Source organism: Pocillopora damicornis, chromosome 4 (assembly GCF_964200805.1).
Source record: "Pocillopora damicornis chromosome 4, jaPocDami1.2, whole genome shotgun sequence".
Taxonomy (NCBI): Eukaryota; Metazoa; Cnidaria; class Anthozoa; order Scleractinia; family Pocilloporidae; genus Pocillopora; species Pocillopora damicornis.
Genome location: NC_142673.1, coordinates 27,197,401 through 27,216,492, shown reverse-complemented (window position 1 = coordinate 27,216,492; position 19,092 = coordinate 27,197,401). Strand labels below are relative to the sequence as shown.

General features: G+C 36.9%; 2 protein-coding genes, 1 long non-coding RNA gene and 1 pseudogene across 5 annotated transcripts in view; 1 reads left to right on the top strand and 3 right to left on the bottom strand.

Annotated features, from left to right (window-relative positions):
* LOC149047482 (uncharacterized) overlaps nucleotides 1–614 on the top strand; it is a 36,336-nt gene extending 35,722 nt beyond the window's left edge. For both annotated transcript variants that reach the window (XM_089203531.1, XM_089203530.1), the window contains one exon: nucleotides 82–614. In XM_089203531.1, the coding sequence (XP_089059657.1) occupies nucleotides 82–245 (164 nt within the window). In that variant the 3' untranslated portion in view covers nucleotides 246–614. The remainder of the gene's footprint in view (nucleotides 1–81) is intronic.
* A 417-nt stretch (nucleotides 615–1,031) lies between these two features.
* Nucleotides 1,032–19,092, bottom strand: part of LOC149047477 (uncharacterized) — a 76,973-nt pseudogene continuing 58,912 nt past the window's right edge.
* On the bottom strand, nucleotides 10,044–10,668 carry LOC149047481 (uncharacterized). Its single transcript, XR_016185757.1, has 2 exons — nucleotides 10,568–10,668; nucleotides 10,044–10,399 (listed from the first exon to the last, which is right to left on the bottom strand). It is a non-coding gene; the product is annotated as an uncharacterized LOC149047481 (long non-coding RNA).
* LOC149047480 (uncharacterized) lies at nucleotides 10,785–18,887 on the bottom strand. Of its 2 annotated transcripts, XM_089203548.1 has the most exons (6): nucleotides 18,733–18,887; nucleotides 13,730–13,865; nucleotides 13,195–13,287; nucleotides 12,607–12,729; nucleotides 11,557–11,612; nucleotides 10,785–11,062 (listed from the first exon to the last, which is right to left on the bottom strand). In XM_089203548.1, the coding sequence occupies exons 2-6, from the start codon at nucleotides 13,845–13,847 to the stop codon at nucleotides 10,976–10,978; spliced, it is 477 nt and encodes a 158-aa protein (XP_089059674.1). In that variant the 5' UTR covers nucleotides 13,848–13,865; nucleotides 18,733–18,887; the 3' UTR covers nucleotides 10,785–10,975. The 2 variants fall into 2 exon arrangements, with proteins under 2 accessions (XP_089059674.1, XP_089059675.1); XM_089203549.1 differs by lacking the exon at nucleotides 18,733–18,887 and having other exon boundaries at nucleotides 13,730–13,978.

Sequence of the window (19,092 nt, the reverse complement as noted above, 5' to 3'; positions counted from 1 at the left end):
CTTACCGTTTTTAACGCTTTCGAGTAAGATTTCAACTACATGTATAAATGATGAACTCCCTCTTTTTTTTCTACTTCATAGGAAACGGAATTCTACATGTGAAGTCAATTTGGCAGTACGTTACCTTCAACCCGATCCGATGTTTCAGCTTCCTTCGTCAGGGAGTATCACGTCTCAAGAATAGAGTGGTCACAAGAAAGGGAACATCCGAGGAACTTTCACACTTGATTAAAGAGAGCAACTGAAGAACTTCCCCGAAATATTTGTCTTAGAGCTTTTTGACTATGCCTCATGAATATCTTCCTCTAGGTGGCTTAAACGCCTAGAGCTTTCGTTGAAGTCTCTCTGGCTATTGTGAGACTTCTGGGTGACATTTCATTGTAACTAAAGGCACTAGCGACTCCCGCAAAGGCTGTGTTCTTCAAAATGTAATGCATAATGTTTTTGATCTCAGATTTAAAGTGCGACAAAAAACGTTGACAATTATATCAAGGTTATTTTTGAGTAAAAAAATTTTTTTTGGTTAGTTAAGAAGTAGGATTCCTCGCACATTCGAGCATATATGACTTTGACGCTCTATATATATTTAAGCAATAAAGCACACTTTCTTTCAGTTTGCCTACGTAATGGCTACTGAACTAATTGCTCTGTTTGAATTTTTTTTTTATATAAAGTCAAACCTTTATTCGTTTGAAGCATATAATAAAAACTTCAAATGGCGTATCACCTTAAATTTGGACAAAGACCGGACTGTACCATTGATATTAAATACACTCGGCCTTGCTTTTTTTTTTTTTTTTTTTTTTTTTTTTTTTTTTGTTAGTTCTGAGATATTCAGCCTCATACCACGAGTCTCACACCACGAGTCTGTTCTTTTTTAAAACTGATTTTAAAAGATTCAATTTTGGATCAGTGTTTGGACAAAGAACTTCCATTTCTAAACGTTAAATACTTGTACAAATCTCTCATTTCGATTTTTTTTGTTCTTCTGGCGTGACTAAATTTGTTGATAGCTGCTAACGGTCTCTAGGTCTGGTTCAATCTTTTGCTTCAAAGAAGCTCATTCGGTGGCAGATTTTTAAGTTTGCAGATCCAGGCGTATTCTTTCTCTGTCTTTAAGTAACTGTGTCTGGTGAATATTTTCTGTCCATTCTCTCGTTAAATGATAAACCTAGTGGAGGGTAAATATTTTGCTCCTTTAACAACAAGCCAGATTTTTCCCCTATGTCTTTACATCGCCAGCTGTAAAGAAATGAGACTCGGGATGAATTGAGGAATGTCACAGTCTCGGCTAGAGGGTGCAACAGATAATAATACAATGCATCATTTTCAATCACGGTATCAATCAGGGAGGTTGTCATGAGTAACGAATTACAAAGCACTCAAGCGTCTCGCGTGTGTTCAACGTTTGCGGCTGTTGCGTCCAATTTACGCGGGCGTCCAATTCACGCGGGCGTCCAATTCACGCGGGCGTCCAATTCACGCGGGCGTCCAATTCACGCGGGCGTCCAATTCACGCGGGTGTCCAATTCACGCGGGTGTCCAATTCACGCGGGCGACAACAACGGTATGGCTAAGACTACTAGCAGGGGATTGACAACGCAGATGGCGAGGACATAATTATGTAGTGTTGGTAATAGCTTGAAGCTGGCAGCTCTTGAGAGAGGGTTGAGTCTAGGCAAGGTGTTTTTGTTTTCATCGGTGGAGTTTATATGATATCGCGATGTATGCCACTGATGAAGTTATTTTGCTATCTACGTTGATATTGAAAACGTCAGCTATGATTAATTGCGGAATGGAGCTGCCATATTGTTTAACAGTATGTTTTATGCTCACAGTAAGCCTAAAAAGTTTTACAGTGACAACGATTTTATATTCGCGTCTATTGATAGAAAGGATAAATTGGCTCATATAGCTAAGATAAAGAAAACTCTGAAGTTAAACTTTATTCGAGATTTTGACCGAAAGGAAAGAAAACATGCATGAATACATGCACACACGATGAAAATTTAACAGCTCTTTTTGTTACCGAATTTATGTCCGGTCCCGTTCGAAGTCAAAGGTAAATGCATGCATCGAGATGTCGTAGTTCCTGATAGTTTACCTTTCATAGAATATTCCTTTTTTATCGATTTTTGTGCAAGTTTATACACACAACATGTGGATCGCTTCGGGCTTTTCCAAGTTACTCTTAACACACAAAGTAAGCAAACTAAGTCAGTTCTGGATGATTTCTGTCCTTATTTGAATTCCAAACAGTTGTTCTTGAGGGACAGTCGTGATCATACTTAAAATACAAAAGCAGTTAACAGGAATTTAGTCCAATGGTTAACGATCGGTGAACTAAAAGTGTTCTTATATTCTATTCACTGTAGTGCCACTCGCTTTCTTCCTTTTGTTCCAAGTTTTAAGACTGAAATTTCACCATTTAGAGCTTAAGAAAAGCACCTATTGCTAATCAAACCAAGTCTAAGTGATAAGAGACAAGCAGAGAAAACACTATAGGTTATGGATACGCAGGAAAAGGAGAAGAAAGTGGAGAATAAAAGTTTTTTTTCTGAAATGACTTATTATGAATAGGATTTCAAAAAAAGTTTAGTCTACAAGAGTTTGATCGCTCTCATTCCCATGGGGAACGGGCGGAATCAAAAGCGTTTTATGGGTCACACACTTTATGATAGGAATAAAATATTACCCCACTCAAGTGAATAGTGCGATTAAAGTAGAGAATAGATCACAGCATGCACTTATCAAAAGTCTTAAATGTCGTGTATGGAAAGTTAAGCTCGGTAAAGAAATGTTACTTAGTTTTCCTTTTGACAAGGAATTAACTTTTTAACGGGTCGGCAATAATAACTTTGCAGCTGTCATTAACTGCACTGAGACATTGTGAAATGACGACATATAGTGAACGCCGAACTTCACTGGTACTATTCATATTTCATGGGGTTTTCCGGTGAATTGAAAATTCCACTTTCTCTCTTTTCCTTTCCAATCAGCACACACCACCGAGTCCTAAGTAAGCTATGCTATGTACCAAAGCAAATCACTGAAAAGTGAAGAGCCTTCCGCTTTTATTTTATTAGCAACAAACAGCCCTATGCGACAAATATGGATGATGTTTTGTCGCGAAAGGTTCCTTTTTTTCTTTGAAACATAGGACACGGTGAACTTTAAAAGTATTATTTACTGAGCCGGAAAGAAAACAGCTGAGCGTCAGGTAAGCAAAAGCAAAGACAGGCAAGTAGATTGTTGCTTTTGAGATTTGCTTTTGTGCAATAAACTTTTCAGTTAAGAAATTTTTTTGGTCAATGGCTTGGTATTACATACGCTATGCAATTCACCACAACAGATAACTGAATCACACAGATTAGTCCTCCCGTGTTTCTATTTACATCTGTGTTTGAACCGTCGGACTTTCAAGGGAACATTATGTGTAGGGAGGGGTTCAAACCTTCCCGTATTCTTAGCTAGCTCTCTTGGATAATCAAATCTAAGTAATTTCTGCTTAAGTTTGTTTTGGCTGCCTAGTTTAGATTCCACACTGTTTCATTCATGAGTTGATTCCCTCACCTCAAAAATTTAATCCATGAATTTACTCAAAATTACTGAGCAGAGTTATCTATAATGATTGTCATTAGATTTTGAAATTTTGTTTTCCAATATCAGCGATTGCAAGACGACTCTTTTAATTTCCTCCCTGCCTAAGCAAATTACTTTCCCTCATGCTTCTCGTCTTTCTCTTGAGTCTTTACTCATGCTCGTCTCCTAGAGTACGTTTCCAACAACTTCACTACAGAGAAACATTACGCTCTTTTAATTAAAAAGTTGAACTTTACCCTTATAGCTTCAAGTCTATAACAGATTGAAGAATAGAATGAAAGAACAATGTGTCAATTAAAGTACAATGTAAACACATAGATTTATTTACGACTCTCGCCTGTTCCTAGAAAAGAACAGATCCAACCATGACACACATTGCTAAAAATCACCATAATCGTAATGATAATGATCACCACCATCATTATTATTCTGTCATAGGGAAGTCAATGTGATGATAACAAAAGTAATTAAGAGAGAATGCCTTTTGAAACAACTGAAAAATTCACGAGAGCCAGCGTATATTGAAATGAGCCTACGAAAATTTTGAAAAGAAGATTACGTAGAGCTCAACTGGAAACCATTATATTCATGGGGAGTAACTTTCCAAAGAAATCATGGCGCTGCGTATGTGGTGGGCTTAACAGGATAATTTGGTTTTGACAAGAGATTTGATTTTCTCTTTTTGTCACTCTCTTTTGGAGACTTAGCACCAGCAGGTAAGCTGCACAGATCTGGGGAAGAAATGCATAGACCATCGTCTCTGTCCCTGACAATAACCTTGTCGGTCGAGATTAACTCGTATTGCATTATCGCTTCAAGAAGACCCACAATTATACGAAGGAAGTATCAGTTAGAAAGCGTCAAAGAAGAACCTTGTGTAGTAAAGGATATAGCTTACAATATAAGCTATATCTGTTGTGCATCCCCTACCCCCCTTCCCACTCTTGAAAAGCTTCTCCTCTGATTAACCCCCGTCTGGAAGCCTTGGAATTTCATAAGCCTCTCCTCCCTCCTAGTGTTTACAATATTCAGATATAAAAATTGATATCATATAATAACGCCCCTATATTCAATCTACATCAACTTACCAGGTGTAAATGTTACACTACCATTGACAAGAACACCAGTGGGAATGAAAGGCCAATGAGAAACTTTAAACGTCGGAGTCTTCTCATACTTTACTAAAAAGAATGCAACAATGAAGCTTGAGTTTCAATGCTATTTTGACGCGTCAAGAAATTCTGCACATAAATATATAATAAAGGGGTTAGTTTCTAAAGAAACTGTGGTGCTGCGTCGGTGGGAGAGTATAGCAGGTAATTTAGTGTTAACAACTGGGTTGAAAACGTAAATTAGCCACCGTAAAGGGTAAAAAAGCTGACGTTTCGAGCGTTAGCCCTTCGTCAGAGCGATTAGAGGAATTGTGGGTTGTGTGTGGATTTATATGTAGAAAGTGGAGCTACGCCATTGGTGGGAATATGGTGACGAGAAAACAGGAATAAATTAGTTGAATGAAAAGCGCTCGTTGATTCCGTGGGGATTAAGGGTGCCGATTTGGAATATAAATTTTTGTTCTAGTGTTTTACGGCTTTCCGAACTGCCTAGATGTAAGGAAAGGCCGCAAAGTGCCATATGCTGTTTAGAATGATAAGGAAGATTAAAGTGTCTAGCGACTGGCTTGGATGCGTCCTTGTCATTTCTTTCTACATCGCGAAGGTGTTCTCGGAATCGGTCACCCAGTCGTCTTCCTGTCTCGCCGATGTATAACTTATTGCAATAAGTGCAAGGTATGGAGTTCTTGACGTGTGATGGATGTGAGTTAAATTACTCCAAAACGATTCAGAGACTGGCACTATCTTTTCGCAACCCCCACTTATTTCATTCAAACGTGACAAAAACATAGGCAACTTTTTAGTCAGGAGTTAATTTCAAACCAATGACCAATCTGGAACTTTTCAATGCGCTAGCTCACGATGCAAAACTTGTCCTTTCATTCATAACGTAGAGAAAATATCGGGACCCAAAAGATCCATTAAGATCATTGGTCACTTTACGTGTACCTCCGCCAATGTTATTTACTGCATAACTTGCACTTATGATGACGGAGGATCAGTCCTCACTAACAGCGTATAAAGGGGGACTGTAGAAGATTGCCAATGAGAAGAGATAATAAGAATATTACAGAGCCTTGAAGGGAGATCAGGTTCACACTATCCAACCTCCAAAAAGCAATAAATAATGACCTGTCTTTCAGTCCCCATCTCTCTAACGAATTTCCTGGCTCACGAAAAGCTTTGAAAAAACAATATATAGAATATCACAATGGCCAGGCTCTTTACTTTTTATCCTAGAAAAGTGTCGACTTTTCAAAACATGACCGTTCTCATCCGCAGCTGGTTTTACTAAATTAGGACAATGGAAACGGAAGCAACTATTATTTTGAATCGAGGATAAACGATCGAGAATGGAAAACGAATTTATAAAATCCCGGAATCAGAAATTGGGAATTAAAAATACAATCAGAAAATTTTGAAATTGGAAAGATCGTTCAAGACCTCTAAATTAGTCGACAAGAGGGAAGAAATTTCATTTTTTATTTTCTATTCGATTTCTAGTATATATATGCCTTTCCTTCCCTCCCTGGAAGCTTTTTGGCGTGTTTTTGAACGTTTGGTAATCGTCTTCAACAAATAAATTACCTCTTGGTGGCTTAGGCTATTTATTTGTTTATACGGCAATACTGGAAATACTTGGAGCAGTAAATATTTTCGTAACAGTCATTGAAAAAAAACTGAAAAAATTTCTGCTACTACTTTTTAACTCGTGGATACACGATAGCGTAGAAACGAGTTCTTGTGGGCGCTCTGCGATATGCAAATTAGCGTGGACTCTTCGTAATTAGTCGTAATTAGTCGGCTTCGAACTCGAGATCTATCCTTCCGAAGAAGTAAGTCCAAAGTCGTGGCGCTATTATGATTGCACTGATCGTTGCGATATTTATTGTCTTTACACGCCTGTTTCGACATTTACTATATTGAAATGGACTTCAAATGTTTCAGATTAGTGCTATGATCAACTTAAAAAGCAAATTTGAAGCGTCTTCGAATCGTCCATGCGCTGAACATAACGAGGACCAGCGAGAATCACGAAGAGTTTGTGAATGACAGCAAGCTGTTGACACAGAAATTCCCACGGAAACATGTACACATGACATAAAAAAAATGGTAATTTGCCGCATTATTTCTTTCTACGACAATTTGGGTCTTTCCGTTGTAATCGTTTCGTTTTGTTATTCTTCTATGCAAGCGTGACTGTTTTGATGGTAAGAATGAAAGATGATCGCTTTCCACAAGTCGTTGCCGAGCACGTGACTATAATCTGGCCGGTGTTGTTTTGATCACTTGACAATCTTTTTCGCTGAAAATACAGGACGACTTCCTATTTCAAGGAATGTTTTTCCAATTAATTTCTATCGCATCGGTGTAAAAAAGTACAGGTATATGGGTGTTCTGAAAAACAAAAGGGAAATTCAAAACTACGAGAAATTGCGAGTAATCGGCCTCTTGTAATACACGCGGGTTTTTTTTTGGTGTAACATGCGTGTGTTTCCCGTAAGTTACAGCACTTTACGCACGTGGGAATGCTGCAATCACGAATTTTATATTACGTGAAAGTCACGCATGTGGTTGTTTTCTCACTTCACTAATATGTTTGTTTGCTTGTTGCTGTTTTTTTGGTATCCTGGAGTATTTCAGGAGGGGTTGCAGACTTAACTGTGGAATAATTGTTTAATGCAGGGTTGTCAATAAAGGTTGCAGTTAGAAATTAGCCAAGATGCCAAAGGAACTGCCTTGAAATTTCAGGACTGTGTGTTATGTAGTTTATTTTTGTCTTTTGTAAATGGTTGTTAAACTGGACAACTCTTAGAAAGATGACTTCAAACTTAATTTTAAAAGGCCTGTTCCGGTACCAAATGAATAAGCAGCATTTCCTTATTAATAGTTTTGCAAGTTTCTCATTACAAACTCCTCTGAAAAAAGAGAAACAACTCTTTTCATAACTATTTACTGCTTTCTTTTGTTGCTCTCTTAACTTAAAAACAATGTACATCATGATAAAGTAATTTGTTATAGGACACCGTGAAATGAGGTCCAAACAGCTTTATGATCTGTGAAATGTGTTTCTAAAACATCTGCTTGTATATCAATGTTAGATATATTTGTATATATATGATCAATTACTGTGTTGTTGTCAGTTATATAAGTTGATATGAACTGTTTGTAGTGGTTATCCCTCACTAGTAAATTATACAAAGGTCTTCTGTCTGTTTCAACAAGCCAATTTATATCAAAGTCTCTAGTAATGATATTGTTGTCTGGTGAAATGTTATTTAATACCTCAGTTATTGCTTCATAAAGTTGTCTTACAGGCACGTTTGGGGAGTGATATATCCCTATGATTGTCCAATCCTCAAACCTTGCTAACTTAATTACTGTTATTTCAACACCATGTATATTGTGACAATAGGGGTATCCAGGTAAGTATGGGATTTTACTGTACACAGCTGTACCACCATAAGACCTTGATCCATTGCTGGAATTAAGGTTATCATTACAGAAGAGAACATAACCAGCAATGTCATACATGTCATTATTATCTTGAGAATTAAATCTTGTTTCTGTGAAAATATTGATATCAGCACTTAGATAAATTAAGTCTTTATGTTTATCTTCTATGTGTTTGTGAAGAGACCTTACATTAAGATAACACAGTTTAAGAAGGGAAAATGTTATGTCATGGAGAGGGAGGTGCAAAGCTTAAGTTTTGCAGTTGTTCTTAATCTCTCCATCTGGATTAACAGCAATCTTGCTTTCACACAAATCAGAAATATATGAGCCTTCTATAGCAGTCACTCTACTGAGTCCCATATAATGTATGTGTGGAATAGTATTTCTGGTACTAAAATCCACAACAATTCTACTGTCAGTATCACCTTGTGACCTGTGAATTGTTTTTGCTGCTGTGCGACGCAGTGGAAATTGTTTTCTAACAACTTGTGCTGTTCTGTTTCCACCTACCGCAAACTGTGTAGTCACAGGGTTTACTGGGGTCCATGTGTGTTCAATTCATTGTACATACAAATGTCTTTTTTCATTCCTTGTTTTCTGACCTACATCTGAGTGGTCAAATTGTACCCATACAATACCAGATGGTTTGGTTTGTTGATGTAACTGAACTAGTTTAACAACATTTCCAGCACCATTTGCCATGCCATCTTCGGTTCGTACATTCATGACAAGGTGTGTTCTTTCACCCTCAGCAAGACAAAGGGTTGAGGCTAACTGTTTTGTTTTTCTTGGATCATTGGGTATTTGTCTTAGTATTTTGTTTCTTAGCTCTGGAGAGATAGCTCCAATAACACTATCTTGAGCATTTATTGTGAATTTGTTTCCTGTGGCTGCATTATGGGCCCTTTGTTTAAATTCATCTACTTTAGCATTCTGTATAAATAGGTGAGGTGCATCTATTGGGTTGTTGATGTCTTCTTGTATAGCTCTCTTTAAGTTTTGCAATGTCAGCTACTGTGTGTTTACCTTTACGCAACCTATTAAGTAATTCTACAAACAATTTGCTGTCTCTTTGACCCCATGATTTCATTAAGTTCAAACATTTTAAAGTGTTTATGCCATAAACTGGGAGAAAGAACAGCATAAATCTACATTTTTGAGGTCTTTGAAAATATAAGCATCCATAACAGATTCTAATTGGAATAAGTCACCAATAGTAATTATGCTCACACCTCCAAAATCCTCTCTACAGCCTTTTATATCTTTAAGCCTATTGTTTAGCTGTATTGCAAACATACCATTCCCTACCATTGAGATTTCATCAACAAAAATCAATTGACTCCTCAAAGTGTTTAGTCTACTTGAATCAAGCTGTTTGTAATTTCTCAGTGATTGATTGGCAGGAATGGCCAGAGTGCTATGAAGAGTGTCACCCTTAAGCTTTACCAGTTGGAGCTAATAGTATAACTATGATCTGATGAAAATCATCACCAGCTCTAGTGTTATAATACTTAAGCACTGCCTGATACAAAGCTTTTGTTAAATGCGATTTGCCAACACCAGCCCCTCCACTGAGGAAGCAGTAGAAAGGGGTTTCTGAGGTTTTAATCTGATGTAAAATGTGTTAAAAAAATTCTTTTTGCTCTTTATCGGGTGTCTGGACCATTTGACGAAAATCAAAATCAGGTAATTCATTCAATATCAGTGGTTCATTATTCAGCGATGTTGATGAAATGTTGAGATCATCAAAGAGGTCATAGTTTTCACTAAAATCAGGATGTAAATCTTCATGAGATCTAATCCTTGAACGGAATTGGTCAATGGAGATCCCCATATTTACTTGTGTGCTTGAGCGAGCAACAACAATCCAACTAACTAGAAACTCAGTTTATTAAAATAGATAACACTCTTGACAGTTCAAGGCAAACAATAGTTTCTTTCAGTTTGTGACACTTTGAGACACTCGTGAGACATTTTGAGACACTAGTGAGACACTTTGAGATACCTTGAGACTCTTTGAAGCGCAACCCGCACAAATACATTCAAGCCGACAAATGTTGGCTTGCGAGAGTACAATGACTCCTTTCAATCTGACACAACCCGCACCGAAGGTCCAAGCAGATAAATGTTGGCTTGTGAAAGCGTAAAAGCTCATGTGCAACCTGCACTGAACACAAGCCGCGTTTCAGCGTGCTGACTTACGTGAAAAAATCTTTTGTTATAGACACCTGAAGAAATAACGAAACAAACGCCTCAGATTATGAAAGAAAGAACACAAACCAGGTGTACAAACGTAATCGCCTTTCGTGAGAGCTTAATCGTGAAGCTCCCACAACAAAATTGAAAAGTTAAAGCTCGCAAAGAACCCGTGAAAATATGAAATGACTTATCCTTACCTTGGAAACAAAAATCCCCAAGAAACAAACATGAAATTCCGAATAAGTTCTCCAAAACCCAACGACTGAGAAGAGAAATCCAGTCTTCACGGCTCACTGAACGCAAATAGAAACCACGTGACAAGCACTTCTCTCTCATGGACAAATAAATAAAGAAATAAACTTCTCGGGCGTTGACTAAGTGTGGGAAATCCCACACAAAAATGAGCTGATTCCCTCGCCACAGAAACGTAATCTATGTATTTACTCAAAGTTAAGAAAGTTATCTTTTTTGATTATTGCTAGATTTTAAAAACCATGTTTTACAAAATCATTGATTGCAAGACAAATCTTTGCATGTCTTCCCATGCTTATTCTTTTCCCTCATGCTTCTCTTGAGTCTTGACTCTTGCTTGTCCTGTTCGTCTCTTACCATATCTTGCCCTCAATCTCAGCACAGAGAAACATGATATCCTCTCCATTGAAAAGTTGAATTTTCCCCGTACCGGTTCGATTCTAATTGATTGAAGAATAAAATGAAGGTAGAATGACTCCATTAACGTAGAATGTTTGAGAACGTAAACTGGCCAGCATAAATATTTTTCAAAGTTGACGTTTCAATCGTTAGCCCTGGGTCAGAATAAAATTCTAACTCTTTAGAAACTCTTTATAGTGGCTGATTTACATTTAACTCAGTCGATAAAACAAAAATATTGGGAAATCTTTAGTCCTGGATGCTGGCTAACGAATTTTATATTCTTGTAAAAGCTGATTTTTTTAGCCAATAGGACTAGTGCCTACAACAGAGTTCGTCGAAAGAATTTAGGTACATGCGCTTGTGAGGAAGATGTACAAACACCACATGGGAGAGGAGAACTTCACCGTTAGGTTATCAAGCAGGAAAAAACCTAGGGAGGGAAAAAGGACTGAAATGCAGCCGAGGCTATCAGATAGGAATCACACGCACTTAAACCCGTGAACTGACAGGGCTGGGCTAGTTGATCGATTACCTTTAAATATCGAGGAATTACGGGCAATTCTCCAGATGCAGCCAACACTATGGTTTCTAGAAGACAAAAAGATAGAAAGAAATTAGCAACGGTTATTCAAAATATGAAACACCGTGCACTGAGAGCAATATATAGATTGATAATTAATCAATGAGGATGGATTGCTTGATTTTTCATTGCTAAATATTTTTTTGCTTTGTTTTTCATTCGAAGCTGCCTGTTAGAGATGGTCAAGAAGGCACTTTGGAAAGATCATTGTTCTTATTTCTAAAACATGTCTCGATGTATTTCACACCGTCGGCTGAAAAACTGTTTGGAAAAAGAAACTGTTTGAATTTATACTAATCACGGGAGATATGTATAATTACAATCACGAGGATAAATATATGGAAAACAGGAACTAAGTCTAAACAACTAATTAAAAGAAAATGTGAAGTTGGCATTCGTTGACTTTTTCATTCAGATGGTTTTTCTGTTGGTTTCATCTCTCATCGCTTTGGTTATTAAGCAAATATTAATATGTGAAAATCAGATTATATGAAGGCTTGAAATTCTATTAAGAAAGATTGTGGCCGCTTTGTTAAAAATTAAATTCAATGGCCACTTTATTTAAAACAAAAGATATCAAGAAATGGGCTAGGAATATTTCACAATGGTGTAAATGATCGTGAAAGATGAGGGTTACTAATATCTTGCTGCTAGAGCAACATTTGATGCCTGGTTATCCCCACCCAGCCCACCCACTGCCTCACAAACACACACACCAACAAAAAGGACACTGTCTGTCTAATGACCTCTGACCACCCCACCTCCAGCCCACACATCCTTTTTTTTTCCAATTTTCATCACGACGAATACACAAGTTTTCTTATCACAAAACTGCTCAATAATAAAAGCAAATATATTTCAAAAGTCTTGAAAGTTCACATAAACCGAATTCAACTGTACCTAAATTCAGCAAGTCCTAGAAAACAATGCTAACTTAAGCCATAACATGAATGAAGAGCCCTTTGATTTACTTCTTAACTCTCTCTTTGGAAGTCGACTTACCACCAGCAGGTAAGCTGCACAAGTATGGGAACGCATGGCATACACTGTCGAATCTTTTCCAAAAAATAACCTTGCCGTTGTAGACCACTTCGCATTGCATGGATGCTTCAAGAACATCTACTGCTATTAGAAGAAAGCCCTAGTTAGAACGCGGCACAGCTCTTAGTGTAATGAAAAAGTAATATCTGTTGTGCATCAAGGGAAGTTGGAGGGGGAAGATTTTGGTCGAACCCGTTAAGTTTAGACAGCAATCATTAAAAATTTTAACAAATACGGAAAGAAATAAAATATGTGATTAGAGTTAACAACTTTAAGCGCTGCAGGATACATAATTGACAATCATTTTAGTACACACTGAGGATAAACGCTGACTTGAAATCTCATTTCCAAGGCCTTCAATTCCGAAGTTTCGGAGAACCTCTTACTTGCAATCGCACTCAAAGTCCTCTCGTAACCTCTATTCTCAAATCCTGGTTACGAGCCGTGGAATTTCATAAGCCTCTCCTCCTGGTTTTGTAACGATAAGATTACAAGATTGACTGGAAATCAATAAAAACTATTAACACCTCCATGTCGACTTCAACTTACCAGATGCAAATGTTACATTGAAATTATAATGAACTCCAGCAGGAATGAAAGGCCATGGAGAAGCTTTAAATGTTGGAGGCTTATCGTACTTTCCTGAAAAGAATGCAAAAATAGAGCATCACCTTGGGCTACAGAAAAACAAAATTAGTTTCTAATTGAGTCTTTTGCTGATAACCAGTTGATGACATTCATAAGCTCCTATATTTCTAACTTACTTCCAAGCCCCAAGAAAAGCTTAGATACAAAGCAATGTATGGAAAATTAAGTTATGACTGTTTTTTGCGACAAACAAATAGTCTTATCCTCAGCTGGAATTTACTAAAACAGCCGGTGGGTAGTAGAGAGGGAAATGAAAAATAATGCAGATGGAGTAATAGAACGTAGTAAGTCTGTAGTTAAAAGTAGTAAGTCTGTTGTTAAAAAGAAAATCAACAATTCTTCTTTTCTGAGAGGAATTCTCGATTTTACCATTTCTGCTAACATTCTGCAATTTTTCCTAAGCAGTTTTTAGGCTAATTTAAAAAGAGTAACTTACCGCAGAATGTCACATTAATAACCTCAAGTCCCGAGCGATATCCCCATGTTCCGCTGATAACAAAAACTAACATACCCAGGCAGATAGTTTGTGTCGGTTTTCGGGTCAAAGTCATCATTGTCTTTCAAACTGACAGCTGGGCAAAAAAACAATGTTAATTAAAGGAATTTACTTTGGATTTAACGCGACTTTTTATAATAAGCGTTTGATGGACTCTTTAAGATACTATTCTTAAAAGAGTGATTTTTCTTCATTATTCGTGCCAAATTAACAAAAAAAAACAAACAAACAAACAAAAACAAAGTGATATGCGAATAAGTCGTGGATACATTACTTTTAAATAGGTTCTGAATGTAATAAAATTCTCCCTCACAAAAACATACAATTTTTCGTGTGAAAATAGGCAGCCGATGGATAACTCTCGGATAGAGTTGAAACTACTTGGAATTACTTTAAACTGCTGCGGTGATGTTGGGTTAATAGTCAGAATTTACCATTTTGGCTATCGTTTGACCTGCATCATTCCCTAAATTTCACTTTTTGCCATAAAAGTGTGTACTATAGCAGATTTCTAGCGTAAAATTTGTATAAATACGCCGCAGGTTGTAAGTAGGATACTCACTTCATTTCTCCCGGCATTTTTTCCGAATAAGATTCCATTGCATAGCGATTGAATCCCGAGAAAATTGAAAATGAACGACTGGCTGGTTGGCTATCATTTTAGGTTCCCTCCGTCAACAATAACTTATAATTCTTATATAACTTATAATTTTTTTGGTTACTTTTTGGCGCTGCTTTGTACCCCACCGGTATATTTCATAGGAGATCTTGGGGGGGGGGGGGAAATTGGAAGGAGCCCCAACAATAGTCGTTTCAACCCATCGTCTGGTGAATTAATTTATTTACATAATCATCTGATTTTAGGTCACCTGCAGGTTATTTGTTGTATTTTGTTTTACACTTTTTTAGAGAGATGCAGGCACTATTTCGAATTTGTTTATTTGTAACTTTTCTAATGTATAAAAGATGTTTAGACTTTCTCTCCTAATTATCAGCTCGAGTTTTGTCACAGTTAATAGATGGAAAAGAGAGGAATTCAGAGTCTTTGTCGATAATTATACCGAAAGGTTTGTTTCCTTCTAATGGTGCAAAAGTTATTATCTTTTCAACATTTTCAGTCATATCTGGCTCTTGTAACAGAGTATCTGTGACACCTGAAGTTCTCTCCTCAATTTCGCACCATCCATCATTACCATTGTCATTACAGTCAGTGGCTAATTGTTCGGTGTAATTATCATGTCTTTTAGTAGTTTCAGAATAGTAATTTCAGGTCCAGGATCAGTTAAATGTATTTCAGCATCATTTTTCTTGAGCGTGAATTACTGAGGAATACTTCCCATTCATTACTTTGATTTGCAAGGGCATCATTAACTCTAGTATTAGGATTCTCAAGCCAATTTTACTGAACTTCTATATGCCCATTTTGAAACTATTCACTTGTTGTAATATGGTATTTTGCTGCTTTTAACACTTTTCATGGTCTAACATTCTGAAATTAATGATGCCTGTAACTCCACCTTCGTTTGAGTTTAATGAGGATCGTTTGTGATTCATTGATTGGTCTTGGTAAAGTGCTAACGGTTGAATTTACATCAGCTGATACATTAACAACATTGCTATGAATAGATAATTATCCATCTCTGAGGAGTTCATATATCTGCATAAATAGAATACGCGGAAAAATTAATCTTTCTTCTAAAGGTATCAAGTTTAAACATTATGGTTTCACAGGGAATCCCATTTTTGGGCTTTGGATCAGACTTGTAGCTTCCCACTAGTCAGTTTTGATTTGCAAGTAGAGCAAGTCCATTTCGTATTATCTATACTAGCAATGGTAGTTATACATGCTTCAAGCAAAGTTTGGGAACATTTAGGATATTTGTTTCCTTCACACTTTCTGACAGATGACTGATACCGTGATTGAGTCAAATTAAACATTTTACATTCTTACTGTTCATGAGTTTTGAACTGGTCTCTTCTTCTTCTTTTTCTTTTTCGTTATTTTCTTTTTATTTATTTATTTATTTAATGTCCTCTTTTTTTTTGACCAATAATTTGCTTTGCTCAAGCTTTAGTGTCAATCTACGTCCTATATTTAAACATTATTTACTTTTACTCAGCTAGATTAGCTTAATTTTCAGTTATTCTGAGTAAATGTTACCTTTTTTTGTATTAATATATTATTTGTGTAAAGTAAGTTCAACTTCTTAATTTGGTAATAAAGCTTGTTGTTGTTTTTGTTGTCGTTGTTTGTATCTCTTGTGTAGAATCTTGACTTCAAAATTAATGCATTTCAATAACTGCTATACAGCTGGGTCTTTTAGTGGCTGGCTTTCACATGGGTTCAACCAGACATGAAGGATCTCTTTCTATTCTTTGCATTTTTTTTCACTTCTTGCACACGCTGAGGGTTACTCTTTCCACTTTTGGCAAATGCCTACCCATCCAGTTCTCTGATATGATCAGGATTTGAATCTTTGCATTTGTTAAATGCCCGCCTTTGAGATTTTATTTTTTTCCATATTTTTCTGATCTTTTTGCTTGCAGAGCTTTCTGAACTCATTATTTCCTGTCCTTCTTGTCACGTATTCCTTTGTATCAGCTTTCTCTTTCTGTTCTTCCTTTGACATATTCAGGCCCTATATTTGCCACTGTTTCATTTTGTGTTTGTACACTGATCTATCGTTAACCATGCTGCTCGATTGTTATGATTTACATTGTTTACCATTGTCTCTTCATTGAAAGGAACAGTTGAAACCTAGTGTGTTTCATTAATATTTCCAATATTTTATAATAGTAGTATCAGTATTGGATTAGATTCTAAAACGTGGATTGTAATTAAATTGGTTTGGATTATTTCCCTGAGTAACAGGTCCCAGCTTTAACTTAATATCTCCCGAAGTGGTAAACTTTGCCTTTGAAACAATCACTTTTTTTACAGTTCTTGTTTTAAAAACATTAACATAATTAGTATAGGTAATCACATGATTTCGAGCGCAATTTTGAATAAATAAGCACGAGTAAATTTTTTTCAAAGACTAACAAAATTGCAAGAGCCCGTAGGGCGAATGCAATTTGTGGTCTTTGGAAAAGATTGATGGATAAAGCTGAACCGACCTCTTGTTGCGCATCGAGCCAAAGGTTCGCAAATTAAAAATAATTAAATTTATCCGTATTGCAGTGACTCATTTAAACCACTTCTCTCTATATATAAGTCAAGTCTGCTTTTTACCGGTCAGTTTTGTCAATGTACAAATATATTTTTTGGTCCTACTACTTGTGTTAAATACAATCGAAAGTGAAGGTTTTCTTTGGAGAGCCTCGAGGCGATTAAAGACCTTGTTTCTGGTGCACAGCTGTTTTCGAACGAGGCGCTCATCATTTTTAGAACCAAAATGTTTACCTAACACGAGGATCCTTCTTTGCAAAAGCGCCGAATTCGTGTAAATATGTTGATGATACAAGATATACTGATCAAAGCAATGATTTCTAGTTTTTGCGAGAGCATGTATTTGAGTTATTTTCGTTTTCAATCAAACGCGTGGCAAGATGAGGGTGTGATATTTTTTCTCTCACAAGTCTCACATTTAAGAAGGTGCGAGTTTTTTTTATTTATCTTTTGCAAAAAAAGTGGGTCCTGCTTAAAAGTAAGTCTCTCTCATTAAAAACTATCAGGGTTTTACAGCGGATTTTAACAATCTTTGTTAGAAGTAAGGAGTTGTCAACAGCTTCTCCAAATTTTCGCAGAGAGCAGGCGCTGGCGCACAGCTGTTTTCTAATGAGGCCCTTACTTTCTGGAACCAACAAGTCTACCTAAGAAGAGGATTCAAAATTTGAAAGCAAATTATGGGAGGCGATTGCGCGGCGCTTTATGCAAACTAAGAGAATAGGATAACTTTCGTAGCGCGAAATTTGATTTCCCTAAAATTTGGTAGATGAATCTGACAGCGTCAGTGACGTGATTGAATACACGTAACCTGTTCAGCAAAGAATACTCGAAATCACGGTTTGTTTCTCTAGTTTTCCCAACATCTCTCGAGGATTATCACGTCGCTACGCTGAAACAAAGGGAAGTTTGTTGCCTTAATGAGAGAGAGCGTAACATATCCATTAAGAAAAATATAAAAATTTTGATTGATTAATTCTCGCTTTAATTTTATGTCATCGTAACGATTCAGTGGATTCTTGAAATTATCATCCCAAGATTTTAAAAGGCACCAGTTACGTTAGCACTTTTACGAAAGCTATTGAGCAGTTCCTAGAGGGTGGAGTTTCTAACTGCCAACAATAAACAGTTTTCAGCTAGTGCAGAGTATTGCAGTTGTTTTGATCTATCACTTTCTGGTGCCCTTTCAGTCGAGAGGCTGGTTTCCATTACGTCTCGCCAGTGTTTTTGTAGCTGTTGTCACAATTTTGCTAGCGAACTTGTAGTAAATATAAGACAACGAGTCTATTCTTTGCGACTAGATCTCTCGGTGTTTAAAGCTGCAGCTACTTAAGGTAACAAGAATGGGACGAATCTTTACAATAACGGTGAAATAATCTTTCTATCCAATCAAATATTTTGTCCGTTCGTGATCTATCGGGTATTTTGTGTAAAGATTTACGATCGTCGTCTAAGCTGCTAAAGTAGGTAGCTCTTTATCAATTGTGAATTTTAATGACGCGAAAATTCGACCGCAGTAGTGAGAGGGGAGCAAGGCATGCCTTGTATACTCTGCTAAATTCAAAAAAGAAAAACGAGTCAATAAAAGACATTCTTCGCTGATTCTCAGCCTGGGTATGTTCTGAGTATGTTCTCAAAATTTTGGCTAATCTCAGCCTGATTATGATTGTTCCTATAAAAAGATTCTTACAGGAAAAAGCCTAAGTGTATGTATGTATAACCAAAACTTGGCAAAAATCGTTATCATTACATTATACTGACAAGATTCGTAACTTACCGAGAGGGATAGACCTTCAAATCTGGATGCAAATTGTCCAAATGTTTTTAGAACGTAATACTCCGCTAGAGTCTTAAATGTTCCGTTAAAACTCCCGCTTGCATTTGTTGACTTTGCTTCGAATCTTCCTTATCGCCTATCGTAACCAAGAGGACGTGTCGCCGGTTCAAGTGCCAGCTGTCAAGGGCTCGAAACCAAACTGTTTCAAACTATTGTGACGAAAAACCTAAGGGAAGCAAAAGCAATGACCAGTGACGAAGTTATAAACAGGAAACAATCCTTCCCCAACCAGTGCTGTGAGCATGCTAAAGTAGTGTAAAAGAAATGAAGTTTATGTTTCTAATCTGCATAAATTATTGT

Bases quoted from the DNA above. Each gene is read 5' to 3' on its own strand.
- LOC149047480 (XM_089203548.1), bottom strand. From the start codon at position 13,847: ATGATGACTTTGACCCGAAAACCGACACAAACTATCTGCCTGGGTATG. The intron at 13,288-13,729 runs GTAAGTTACTCT...CATTCTTTTCAG, and splicing joins TATTAATGTGACATTCTGCG to GAAAGTACGATAAGCCTCCA. The intron at 11,063-11,556 runs GTAATCGATCAA...TCAATCAATTAG, and splicing joins TAATTCCTCGATATTTAAAG to AATCGAACCGGTACGGGGAA.